The 12947-nt window shown below is 37.6% G+C and overlaps 1 protein-coding gene and 1 pseudogene across 1 annotated transcript in view; one reads left to right on the top strand and one right to left on the bottom strand.

The window, feature by feature from the left end:
* The window catches only part of ATP8A1 (ATPase, aminophospholipid transporter (APLT), class I, type 8A, member 1), a 292825-nt gene that overhangs the window by 215880 nt on the left and 63998 nt on the right, over positions 1 to 12947 (top strand). Inside the window, exons 26-27 of the mRNA XM_011968920.1 lie at positions 10981 to 11164; positions 11257 to 11367. Of these exons, the coding sequence (XP_011824310.1) occupies positions 10981 to 11164; positions 11257 to 11367 (295 nt within the window). The remainder of the gene's footprint in view (positions 1 to 10980; positions 11165 to 11256; positions 11368 to 12947) is intronic.
* Positions 3877 to 4693, bottom strand: LOC105531101 (annotated as a pseudogene).

Genomic DNA, 12947 nt, shown 5'->3' with positions numbered 1-12947 from the left:
TACAATGAGCCAAGTTGGCACCACTGCAGTCCAGCCTGGCAACAGAGTGAGATCTTGTTCCAAAAAATAAAAGAATGCTGTGTCTGAATCCACACTGCTTGGGATTGAATCCTAGCTTCACCACTTGCCATTTTACCTTAAACCTTAATAAATATTGTTTCTCCGTGCCTTGGTTTCCTCGTTTGTAAAATGGTGACAGTAGTAACTTATGGGATTGTTCTGAGAATTCAATGTGTTAGGTGCAAATAAACATTATATTAACTGTTATTATAATTGTTGCTATATTGGACCTCATTTCTTCCCATTTATTTTGGTTTCTATCTATTATGATTTTGTTTCCTTTTTTTTTTTTTTTTTCCCTCCCCCTAACTTTCACTCTCTAGATCAGATTTTCCTATGCCGGTTTGAAACTTTTATACTTTATTCTATTTCTTGTGTTTTGGTAACTCTATTTGTGCTAATTTTTCCCCTTAAATGTCCATATGTTTTAGTATGTCTTCCTTTCCTGCCCCCACCTCTCCAGTAAAGAGATAGGAACTGTAGATAGTGATTTTGTGTGTGTATTCAGGGTTAGTCTGATCTTACATTTTTGTAAGCAAGCTCCTTTTTCTCTCCAAAAGCTTTTAGAAATTTTTCTTATTCTTTAACCATAATGTGTCTAGGTATAGGTGTCATTTCTTATCTATGTTTTTGGCCCTGTGTGAGCCCTTTCAATCTTCTGGAAAATCATTAGTCATTACTTTTTACATTTTCCTTCGTATTCTCTTTTTGGACTCCCATTTGTATACATATAGTCCCTCTGTTCCTCTTTTCCCCTTTTTCCACAATCTTTCCTTTAATTGGCTGATGTCTTGGAGAAATTTTGGATTTGAACTTTCAGGCTGCATCATATCATACTCAGTTCACCATTGGATTCTTTATTTTAGCAGTTACATTTTCATATTACTGTTTTCAGTTAGTTCACCATAACTGCTTTTCCTAATTTCATGTTCCTCTCTAAGGTTGGTTATTATACTTTTTTAAAATCCTTATGTCTGTTTTTACTAGGTCCTGTAAGTTGTATTTCTTTTTCGCTCATGATTCTCTCCTGTCTTAAAAGCTTCCCTGAAGGACATTTTTCCCTATTGTTTCTAACAGGCATTAATATCCCTTTGGAAGAACATCAAAAGCTAAGTCCTAATTAGGTAAATTTGGAGGCAGGGCCCAATCTCATTTTATTAAATTCCTGTTTCCCCCTAGTTCCTTTACCTGAGCGCTCCTCTTGTTAGAGGCAGCCGCCCTCTGATGGCATTCCCTGTGTGAGGTGGCATTCGGGGGTCTGTCAGCACAGCCATATTATTGGCTCCTGTCCCTGCCTGGCTCTGTGCCTTCAAGTTGACCAGAAAGATCTGGCTTTCCTTTTCCAGGGCCTGGGTAGGAATTCTTTCTGCTGTTTTAGCTTTAGGGCACTGAGGATGTACTCCTGGAATTGGAGCATTTTGTTTTTTAAGCATGTTATTTTGGGTTTGTTTTCATAAGCTCCAAACCTAAGCCAAACTCTACAGTTGCAATGAGAGAGGCTCCATCCAGCCCAGTCTCACCCCCTCATGCTGGTCAGCTCAAACAGGGTGCTATGGGCGGGGAACACTGCCGCCAGAAAGCTTGCCCGTCTGTGTGTTCTTCCATTATCCCTTGCATACCACTCTTTTCCTCCATGCTGCTCAGCTTCTCCCAAGTATTCACCACTTCCTATCGCCGCAAAGGTTTCTCTTGGATTTTTAGTTGGTAATTATGACCCTGAAATTTACTGGCCTCCTTTTTTAACTCCTGACATCTTCAGAGTTGTATTTTAGTTTCTGTCAATAGTCTGTGCTACCAATTGTTCCATCTTCCACTAGGTATTTTTAAGGTGAGAGAAGGTTCCTTGGAGAAACTTACCTACACAGCACAGGAAGGTCATGAGGCAGAGAAGAGCAAGCTGATTTTCTTCCAACCTAAACCTTCCAATTTGGGCCGTGCATGATGGCTCACACCTGTAATCCTAGCACTTTGGGAGGCTGAGGTGGAAGGATTGCTTGAGGCCAGGAGTTTGAGACCAGCCTGGGCAACATAATGAGACTCCATCTCTACAAAAGAAAAAAAAAATTATCCAGGCATGGTGGTGTACATTTTTAGTCCCAGCTACTCAGGAGGCTGAGGTAGGAGGATCACTGGAGCCCAAGAGGTTGAGGCTACAGTGAGCCAAGATTGTGCCACTGCATTCCAGCCTGGGCAAGAGAGCAAGACCTCATCTCAAAAAATTAATTTATCAGTTTAAATTTTTAAAAAATTTGTCCGTTCCTTACCTCCCCAGAGTCACAGGAAAAGAGATCACAGGGCGTGTGTGCTCCAGTCACATACTGGAAATGGGAAGAGAATGGAGGCCACTCTGAGAGCAAGGTCACAACAGACTGGAGCTGAAAGGGGAAGCACTCTAGGCCTTCTTGAATAAAAGTGCTTCCCAGTTGAGAGCACACCAGTCCCATTGGCAAGACTCCCTAAACAGGTGGCATGGCCTTGTTCCATACAGGAAAAATTTCTATCTCTTCAGAGCAAGTGTACAGAGAGGGACTACTATCATATAGGCTGACAATATTTAACTCCCAGGATAGTAGCTCAATAAAAGTCCTTAATAACTCTTGGGGGCAGAAGAAAGGTCCTGAGATCTGCTTTCTTTTCCTTCTGTTCTTCCACAGAGATTTAATCGCATACTAAAGGATCATGAAATACTTGAATGAATGACACCTGAAGGCACATTCCCAACTCTGCAGTCTTTTCCAAGTCCAGTTCCAACTTTTCAGTCAGCCTACTTAAATGAGTCCACTAGGGTATCCCACTACTATGTAAACTTCTGAGTATCTAGAACTTCCCTGATACTTTTCCGCTGTCAATATTCTTCTTGCCTTTTCCATTTATGTTTAGACCCTCATTCTCCCAGTCACCCAAATTTGAAACCTCAGAGTCATTTTTGAAGCCACTTTTATTTGGAGCCCTCTGAGTTTTTATTTTGATTTTCATTGTCCTTTCCCTAGATCATATTCAGATATATAAAAAACATACTTTGGGCAATCCAAATTAATGTTTTTAGGAACAGCCTCAACCATGCTCTTTTTTATATCAAAAACTTTTAACATCTCCTGTTGCTTAGAGCTGGCTGTGACATTACAAGTTTGTTACTGTGGCGTGTAGAGGCACGCTGTCAGCTGGCCCTAATTCATTCTGAATATACCCACTTTCCCATGAAGAGGTGAATGTTTCCTTCTCTACCTAATAATTTTTTTCCTGTCTTCCCTACACATGAAAGAGAGCCTGGAGAATCCAATGTCCTTTACATAGTTCCCTTTATACTCTAGGTACGAACCTTATTAAACAGATTCTGCTTCTTAACAGTGAATAGTCAAAAATGAATGAGAATGGCAATGTTACTTTCTCTTTCTTTTTTTTTTGAGACAGAGTCTTGTACTGTCACCTCAGCTGGAGTGCAGTGGCGCGATGTCAGCTCACTGCAACCTCCATCTCCCTGGTTCACGCAGTTCTCCTGGCTTAGCCTCCCGAGTAGCTGGGATTATAGGTGCACATCACCACACCCAGCTAATTTTTTTTTGGAATTTTAGTAGAGACTGGTATTTGGCCAGACTGGTCTTGAACTCCAGACCTCATGATCCGCCCACCTCAGCTTCCCAAAGTGCTGGGATTACAGGCATGAGCCACTGCGCCCAGCCAAATGTGTCTGTCTTGTAACATTTCCATTTATTTAGTTCCACTACCTTCTTTTTTTTTTTTTTTTTTTTTTTTTCCACTGTGGCTAAAGTATACTTTATGGCTAAAGTATACTGAATATACTTTAGCCATTTTTGTTTACAATTGAAACTCTGGGAATTCAAAATTAACATCCTTGTCCGTGGGCTTCTTATAGACACCAGAAAACGTTTCAGCCTTGCATTCCGTGTTGTTCTCTTATGCTTTGTCCAAATGAACCTTTATGACCCTTTTTTAAATTTACTTAAACTGCCATCCAGTTTCACACAATTTCACTTGGGAAGATCAAGTCCTCAAAAATTGTGTCATATACAGCTCCTGGGATGCTTTTGCTTATTTTTTGTGTGGCTTTTTCAAGTTGGCTTAGGCAGAATTCTCTGAGCAATAAAGACAGCATGCTTCCCACTGAACTTTTTCTCCAATTCACGTACTAGCCGGAGTTGGATTTGCTGGAAAGATTTCAGTTGAGGAACAGGAACAAAGATTATGATCGCTTTCAGGCCACCACCAACTTAGGCTCCTTGGCTGCTGTAATACTCAGCTTCCTGAGCTGAGCCTTGAGGTCCGAGTTTATCTCCAGCTCCAGAAGAGCCTGGAAGATGCCAGACTCTTCTAACTCGTTTGGTTTCTTACTGTTGGGCTTCACAGTCATGGTGTTTGAACTGAACATGGCCTTCTCCTTGCTAAGCACCAGCTTAGGAAGAGCCTGCTACCGTTTTTAAATCTGCTGTGTGCTGAGTACAGTGCTAGGTTCAACATAACTAGAAGATATTTTCTGAAGAGAAAATGAACAGCAGTATTGTAGATAAACTAAGCTTTCTGGTGTGAATACCATAATAAATATCTATACTAGGCGGAGTTTCCTTTTTAGTGCCTTTCATAGGTCTATTTGCTAATTAGTGCACACGTGCACATATATGTATAATCAAATACACACCATCAATAAAAACGGTCCCTATTTAAACTACTTATCAGAATCATTGAAGCAGACAGCAGTATGTTTACCTATAACCACATAAATTCCACAAAAGAGTTTTATATCTAAAATGCATTGCAGAAAGGAAATATTTTTTAAATTTGCTTTCCTTTTTTGTCCTATGGAAAGGCTATCTATATTTTAATTCTGTAGACTCCACCCCTATATTGTAAGGTCTCCTGAATGCCCACAACTGCACAATATATCAACAGATGTTGGTTTTGGAGGCTAGGAGAGCTCTCACTCATCAGTCATTTGAATAGCGCAATTTCTTACCAAAAGTGGTTGAATGTTTCATTATGTACCGTATTGCTAAGTATCATTTTTTAACACTTGCCATGTAAGCTGCTGTTTTCATTCCAGTAACAAGTTGATGGCGAGTTTCTAGAGTAATTAACAATATTTTGTAGTTTTTGTATATCAGGTTTTTTTCTTTTGCTCTATCTTAATTTATTCTCAGTGTAAAATTTTATAAATGAACCTGCCAAATTTTAGTTCAGAAGGATTCAAGTAAGATCTTCTAGTTTACGTTGTTCTCTCCTTTTGTAATTTCTTTAAGTAGTCAACAAAATATGAGTCAGTGGGAAATACACTGATATTCACAGGAGAAATCTTAGGAAGTTTGTTGCAAAGAAAAGCACAGCAGATCCCCTCACTAATGATTCTGACCTCTAAACAGGCACCTAGAACAGACCTCAAATTTAAAGTTTGAGGAAGTTAAAGAAATTTAGTAAATACTGGGCTTGGTCACTGTATAAAACATTTCAGGAGAACTAGAAAATACTATATTCCTTCATATTCTTCCTAAAAAGTTTTCTAGATTTACCTTCTAAAGGCAACTTTATAGTAATTTTTAAGTTTCCAGTATAAGTCTTTGAGATCATATTGTATTAGTATCATTTTGTGTATATGTAAGAATTTTTTAGGTTATTAATCCCAAAACACAATCCAGTAGGATAAATTATTGTATTCCTTTTGGCTACCTATAAAAAATTCCCTAAATTATCCTTTATTATACATCTCTCTCTATATATATATGTACATATAATCTTCATATTTCATTTAGAAAGGTGATTCATTTAGCTAATCCCATCAAAAGAGTGCAAAACAAGCTTCATATAAGATGGACCACCTATATATTTCTTAGCTTAAATGGTAAAAATTTCCAGTGCTCTGGTCTAGTGTTCACAGGGCAGTGAGAGTTACTGCATAGCAAATAAGAAAAATAATGAGTAACATGTGCAGAAACTACAGCCAAAATAATATCTGAAAAGCATATTACACTTAGTGCACATCTAGGTTGTATCACGAAGGACCACCCTCTGTTTGTGGAGCCACAGGGAAGAGAAAGGGACATTTACAGTACACATTTGATACGTAGTCTTTTTCCATGGAGTCTCTTCTACCAAAGAAGAAAAGGCAACAGTGGAACAGAACTGTGAATAATTTAAATCCTGGATGCAGACCCACAAATGGTTAAAAAAAAACAATCTCAGGGAAGAAAACAGTGCCTTTATGATGTTTCAGAATTATACATTGAGTCACTATTGGCGTTTGTTTAGGTTTTAGATATTCTCAGCCGTGGATATGTGATTTTTTGATAGACATAGGAAGAATTAACTTGTTGTGTGGTAAGGTAGTTCTAGACTCATATGGAAATTGTATGGATCTAGAAGCAAGTGTACCGACATCAAGAAAGTAAATAAACTCTGAGTAGAGTAATCTTTTAAGAGGTGGAGACACAGCAGTAGAAAAACATATATCCTGGAGAATTTTGAATGTGAAGTAAAATTTATTATGTGCTATTTCTGTTACCTGAAGTGAATTCTCCTCTCCTTTCCAGTGCCAAGTCAAATTCTAACTTATCAAGGGAGGCCTCTTAAAGCTCATGTTGATTTCTGAAATTATCAAAGAGGGACAATCATATCAGAAAGCTTTATGTTACACTCATTTTTAATGTCTTATAATTTTCTTTTGCTGTATTGTAACCACCTTGTAGCAAGGAACAATTTTTTAAGTGGATGCTGTAAAAATAGTGGATCTTTTTTTGCTGACTTCAGCTTGACAAACCTGAATCCCTTTCAGCCACATTCCTTCCCTACAGCCTTCTGCCAGGTACTCACAGCACGCTATGCTCACACCCAGAAGCTCTTAGGTGTGTACATGCTCTTTGGCTTCCATGAATTGACTTGGTGCTTTGTAAGTGGGGCTTGTTCCCTAGTACGCTTATTCCTGTTGTACTTCTTGAAATAATCATTTAATTAAATATCTCATAACTCATCCAAATAATGGAGTAAAAGTTATTGCTGGTAAATCTAGGTATAATGCTCTGGAAAGACTTTTTGAGTTGCTAAAAAATATTGCTGTCGAATTTTAGAGTAAACTAACTATAAACTGGGGTGAAAGGAAATGGTACATTCTGGTCTCATTTTAGTGAAGCAAACCATCGACTATGCCTGAGTGAGATTTCTGCTACAAAAACATGCAGAGTTTCAAACAGCAGACCCCTGTGCAAAGTAAGGTTCTTTGCCCTGCATCACAATTTGTACATTTATACTTTGAGTTAAATATTTTAAGAATGTGTATTTTATTTTTTATGAATCTCCACTTAAATCCAATATCTTTGTTTAGCAACCAACTGATATTTCAGAGTCATCAGAAAAGAAGGCTTTCATTATGTCTTTTGTTTTAATTTTTTATTTCCATAGGTTTTGAGGGAACAGGTAGTATTTGGTTACATGAATAAGTTCTTCAGTGGTGATTTGGAGATTTTGTGCACCTATCACCCGAGCAGTATACACTGTACCCAATTTGTTGTCCCCCTCCCACCCTTTCCCCTGAGTCCCCAAAGTCCATTGTATCATTCTTATGCCTTTTCATCCTCACAGCTTAACTCCCACATATGAGTGAGAACATACAATGTTTATCCATTCCTGAGTTACTTCACTTACAATAATAGTCTTCAATTCCATCCAGGTTGCTGTGAATGCCATTCATTCATTCTGTTTGTGGTTGAGTAGTACTCCATCTCATTCATATATGTGTGTATCTGTATATATATACACACACATATATATTTACATATGTTTACATATAGGAATATATTTCATATATGAACATATATTTACATGTATATTTGCATATATTTACATATATATGTACATATATACACACATATATATACATGTATATACACACATACCACAGTTTCTTTATCCACTTGTTGATTGATGGGCATTTGGGCTGGTTCCATATTTTTGCAATTGCAAATTGTGCTGCTATAAACATGCATGTCCCAGTATGTTTTTTGTATAATGACTTCTTTTCCTCTGGGTAGATACCCCATAGTGGGATTGCTGGATCAAATGGTAGTTCTACTTTTAGTTCTTTAAGGAATCTCCACACTGTTTTCCATAGTGGTTGTACTAGTTTACATTCCCACCAGCAGTGTAGAAGTGTTCCCTGATCACCACATCCACACCAACATCTATTCTTCTTAGATTTTTTTTATTATGGCCATTCTTGCAGGAGTAAGGTGGTATTACATTGTGGTTTTGATTTGCATTTCTAAAGAGCTTCTGCACAGCAAAAGGACCACTCAGCAGAGAAAACAGACAACTCACAGAGTGGAAGAAAATCTTCACAATCTATATATCCAACAAAGAATAAATATCCAGAGTCTACAAGGAACTCAAACAAATTAGCAAGAGAAAAAACAATCCCATCAAAAAATGGGCTAAGGGCATGAATAGACAATTCTCAAGATATGCAGATGGCCATCAAACATATGAAAAAATGCTTGACATCACTAATGGTCAGGGAAATCCATTATATCTTCAACCTTATTCCAAGACGGTCATCCACTTTTTTTTTTTTTTTTTTTAGATGGAGTCCCGCTCTGTTGCCCAGACTGGAGTGCGGTAGCACCATCTCAGCTCACTGCAACCTCTGCCTCCCGGGTTCAAGCGAGTCTCCTGCCTCAGCCTCCCGAGTAGCTGGGACTACAGGCGTGCGCCCCTATGCCCAGCTAATTTTTTGTATTTTTATTTGAGACTGGATTTTACCACGTTGCCCAGGCTGGTCTCGATCTCCTGACCTCGTGATCTGCCCACCTCAACCTCCCAAAGTGCTGGGATTACAGGCGTGAGCCACCAAGCCCAGCCAGCCATTCACTTTTAAAGCTTGGTAATGGAAGCAGATGCTCTGGCTAGTAGCAGCTGCAGTGTACTTTTGAAATGTCCCTCACTATATCGTTAATCTTTTTTTCTGAAATGGGCATTGTTGCTAATGGCAATCCTACTCTGTTTTTAACACCTGGTTTAACCATACAGAATTGAATGAAAATCCTCAGCCAATTTTAATTTGGGCATTGAAAATTACAGTATCAAGCAGAGAAAGCAGTGTTTGATTGTGATCACCATGAAGAAAAATAAATTTAGTCTAACTCTTTTCTGATGCTTTTTTAAAATCACTAATATCAGCTCACCTTGCAGAGATTTCTCCTTAATCACAGGTTTAGTTTATGGAAAAAGTATCACTGTTTCCTAGTTCCATTGAACCCTTGGTGTGACTTCATAATGTATTCATACTGTTAGACTATTAAAGAGAATTTGATAAAGCTTTCAAATACTTCTCTCTATTCATGCCCATTTCCCATTCTAGATCACTTATTGGTGAGCATTCCTTTTTGACATTTACTAAATGTCAACTATAGTCCATGTTTAAACATTGACCTAGAGCCAGTGGACTTACTAGTTTATATTAACCTGGTAAGAAAAATTAAATAAAATGTGAAAATGAAATGAAAATTGCTTTGAAGAAAAATGAAGCTAACAGTGAAATAGCCTGCTAATGGCTCGATAGGCATTCATTTCCTTGCTGAGTTCACAGTTGTGTCATTTTGTACTATTGCCAGATTGTAAAAGGAAATCCAAAGAAAAAATTAAAAATAGTTTTTTCATATAGCAACCATTTATTGAATATCTATTTTGGATCAGGTACTAAAAATACAAAGAAGAGACCAATTGACTCTACAAGCAATTCACAGTCTAATGCAATGATTCTCAGACTTGAAATAAAAACCAGAGCTACTCTGGCTGAAGCAGTTCATAAGGGCAGTGGGACTCCTGAAGGCACATATCTGTGCAGAGTATCTACCACTAAAAATTTTTCCTATGGAATGATCAGGAAAATGGACAAAGATGTATCGATTCTCTCAAAGTAATGATCTTCATTTTTAAATAGAATAGTAAATGATATTTCAGATATTTTAGCAGATATTTATTATTAGACATCTATGCCACATAACCTTGATAAATAATGTAGCTCTGAGATGTTTTTCTTGTATCAACATTATGTACATTAGTTAGCTCTTACTGTCTAATTATTAGCTTAACAGTTTGTTAGACCAATTTATTGTGTAGTTTTCCTGTTTTCCTCTATAGTTTCCAATACAGCGTAGACAGTGTATTATGCTGATGCATTCCGTCTTTGAACCCTTCTGCCCTTGTCCTGATGTTTATTTCTTAAATGGCTTTAAAAAGTCTGTGAAAAGTAACTCCAAATCTAATACCAAATATGATTTTAATACAGATACTGGTGTCTTCTGTTCCCGGTCCGCATCTATATAAGAGGTTGCTTGATTTCTACTTGACCGTTAGTGGCTTTGGAAGAAAAAGAAGCCCATGAACCATCATCAGATATTTGGCATCTACCATGGTGTCTGAGAATTAATTTAAGTAGAGTTTTAAGCATATAGTCCATTATGTAAGATCAGATTGCAGAAGCTCAAAACTCTTACTTTCCAGCTACTGTGTAGGATTTAGTTAGTGTTTGACAGCATTTATGACATTGTTTTTAATTTGTAAGTGAAGAATTAGAAATTCTGATGTTTGTTAGGAAGTAAAGGCATTTCTGAACTCAAATGTTATTTCTTTAACATATTAATGCAAGCATTCTGGCAGGCTAATGCTTAACAAAGCATTCTCTCTTCTAGCTGTCACCTAGGGGTTTGCCTCTGAGACTTGTTTTTATTTATTTATTTTAATTTTTCTTAATACGGTAACCAGGTCAACAGATGAGTAAACATTTGCAAACCTAAAACTTTATCATAAGGTTTCTTCAGAGAACTATTCATTAAGGTCTTTTGCATCTTTTATCTTTCAACACAGTGGCATTTCAAAATTCCTTTTTTCAGAAAACAGTAATTGATAATGTTTCAATTTAAGGGTTTCTCCTCTTCAAAAATCTGAAGTTGTTGAGATGGTTAAGAAACAAGTCAAAGTCGTAACGCTTGCAATCGGTGATGGAGCAAATGACGTCAGCATGATACAGACAGCACACGTTGGTGTTGGTATCAGTGGCAATGAAGGCCTGCAGGCAGCTAATTCCTCTGATTACTCCATAGCTCAGGTAAAGCGTCATTTCTGCAAAACACATCATTCCTCTAAGTCAACTGATGCTTTGAAAAGGAAAATACTAATTTTTTCCCACTCTCATTTTAGTTCAAATATTTGAAGAATTTACTGATGATTCATGGTGCCTGGAACTATAACAGAGTCTCCAAGTGCATCTTATACTGCTTCTACAAGAATATAGTGCTCTATATTATCGAGGTAATAGCAGGTTAAATTTTAAATCCTTGTCATTTGCATACATATTTAAAGAAATTTCCTTTTTGAAGACATTTTCTCATTGTTTTAATTAATCTTTTATTTGCCAACTTTTTATAAATTCTAAATGTATTAAAACAAAAAGGTGGACTGTAATCCCAGCACTCTGGGAAGCCAAGATAGGTGGATCACTTGATAGGAGTTCAAGACCAGCCTAGTCAACATGGTAAAACCTCGTCTCTACTAAAAATACAAAAGTTAGCCAGGCATGGTAGCAGGCACCTGTAATTCCAGCTACTCGGGAGGCTAAGGCAGGAGAATCACTTGAACCCAGGAGGTGGAGGTTGTGGTGAGCTGAGATTGTGCCACTCTACTCCAGCCTGGACAACAGAGTGAGACTCCACCTCAAAAAAAAAAAAATGTTTGTCAGCCGTGGAGAATTATGTTTAAATTCTAGCTAAAAATGTTATGTTGTGTTGATAAGAAGTGTTGAATTAGAGTTGCTAATGAGATAATAATGTATTTAATTTTAAAAGTACATTATTACTAATGTATAAATTAGTCTGTAAACTTAACTGCATTTTTAATAAAGCTCAAAAACATACAGAAGAAAGCAATACACCATGGAGGGATAATACACATGTAGAAAACCTATTTTTTAAAAAAGGTGAGCAAATGAGAAACATTGAACTAAGCTAGCACTTCTAATTCTGAGAGGAGACAAAGTAGTGCAATCAGGAAAAATATGCAGGTAGCTTTGCTAGTATTGTTGCCTCATTGTTCCTATTATGTTTCAAAACTTAGATCTTTGTTATATACAAGGATCCCTCTCTATCCAGATCTGTTTTTATTTCTGTGTTTGGTGAGTAGCAAGAGTTCAGATGATGAGAAATTTGTCTAAAAATTATCAGAATCTTTAGTTTCTGTGTCTGGATAGCAAGGGATTTGTAGAATCCGTTTTATGTGTCAAACATAACATAATTTTTAAAATGAAAACCCGAGTCAGGAATACCACTTTTAAAAGGATGCATTTTGTTCTGTGAACAATTTGTAGCACCTACAGAGCCCAGGCACCAGGCTTAGTCCAACAACTACAAAGTAAATCAAGCATGGTTCCTGTCCTCCAGGAGCTTGCTGTATTACTGTGTTCTCACACTGCTGATAAAGACATACCCAACACTGAGCAATTTACAAAAGGAAGAGGTTTAATGGACTTACAGTTCCACATAGCTGGGGAAGCCTCACAATCATGACGGAAGGCAAGGAGGACCAAGTCACATCTTACATGGATGGCAGTAGGCAAAGAGACAGAGCTTGTACAAGAGAACTCCTCTTTATAAAACCATCAGATCTCATGAGACTTATTCACTGTCACTAGAACATCACAGGAAAGACTTGCCTCCATGATTCAATTACCTCCCACTGGGTCCCTCCCACAACACATGGGAATTCCAGATGAGCTTTGAGTCAAACCATACCATTCTGCCCCGGCCCCCCCCAAATCTCATGTCCTCACATTTCCAAACCAATCATTCCTTCCCAACAATACCCTAAAGTCTCAACTCATTTCAGCAGTAGTGTAG

The sequence above is a fragment of the Mandrillus leucophaeus genome, unplaced genomic scaffold, assembly GCF_000951045.1.
Source record: "Mandrillus leucophaeus isolate KB7577 unplaced genomic scaffold, Mleu.le_1.0 Scaffold865, whole genome shotgun sequence".
In the NCBI taxonomy this organism is placed as follows: Eukaryota; Metazoa; Chordata; class Mammalia; order Primates; family Cercopithecidae; genus Mandrillus; species Mandrillus leucophaeus.
The sequence above is the reverse complement of the archived record's forward strand: the minus strand, read 5'-3'. Positions and strand labels throughout refer to the sequence as shown.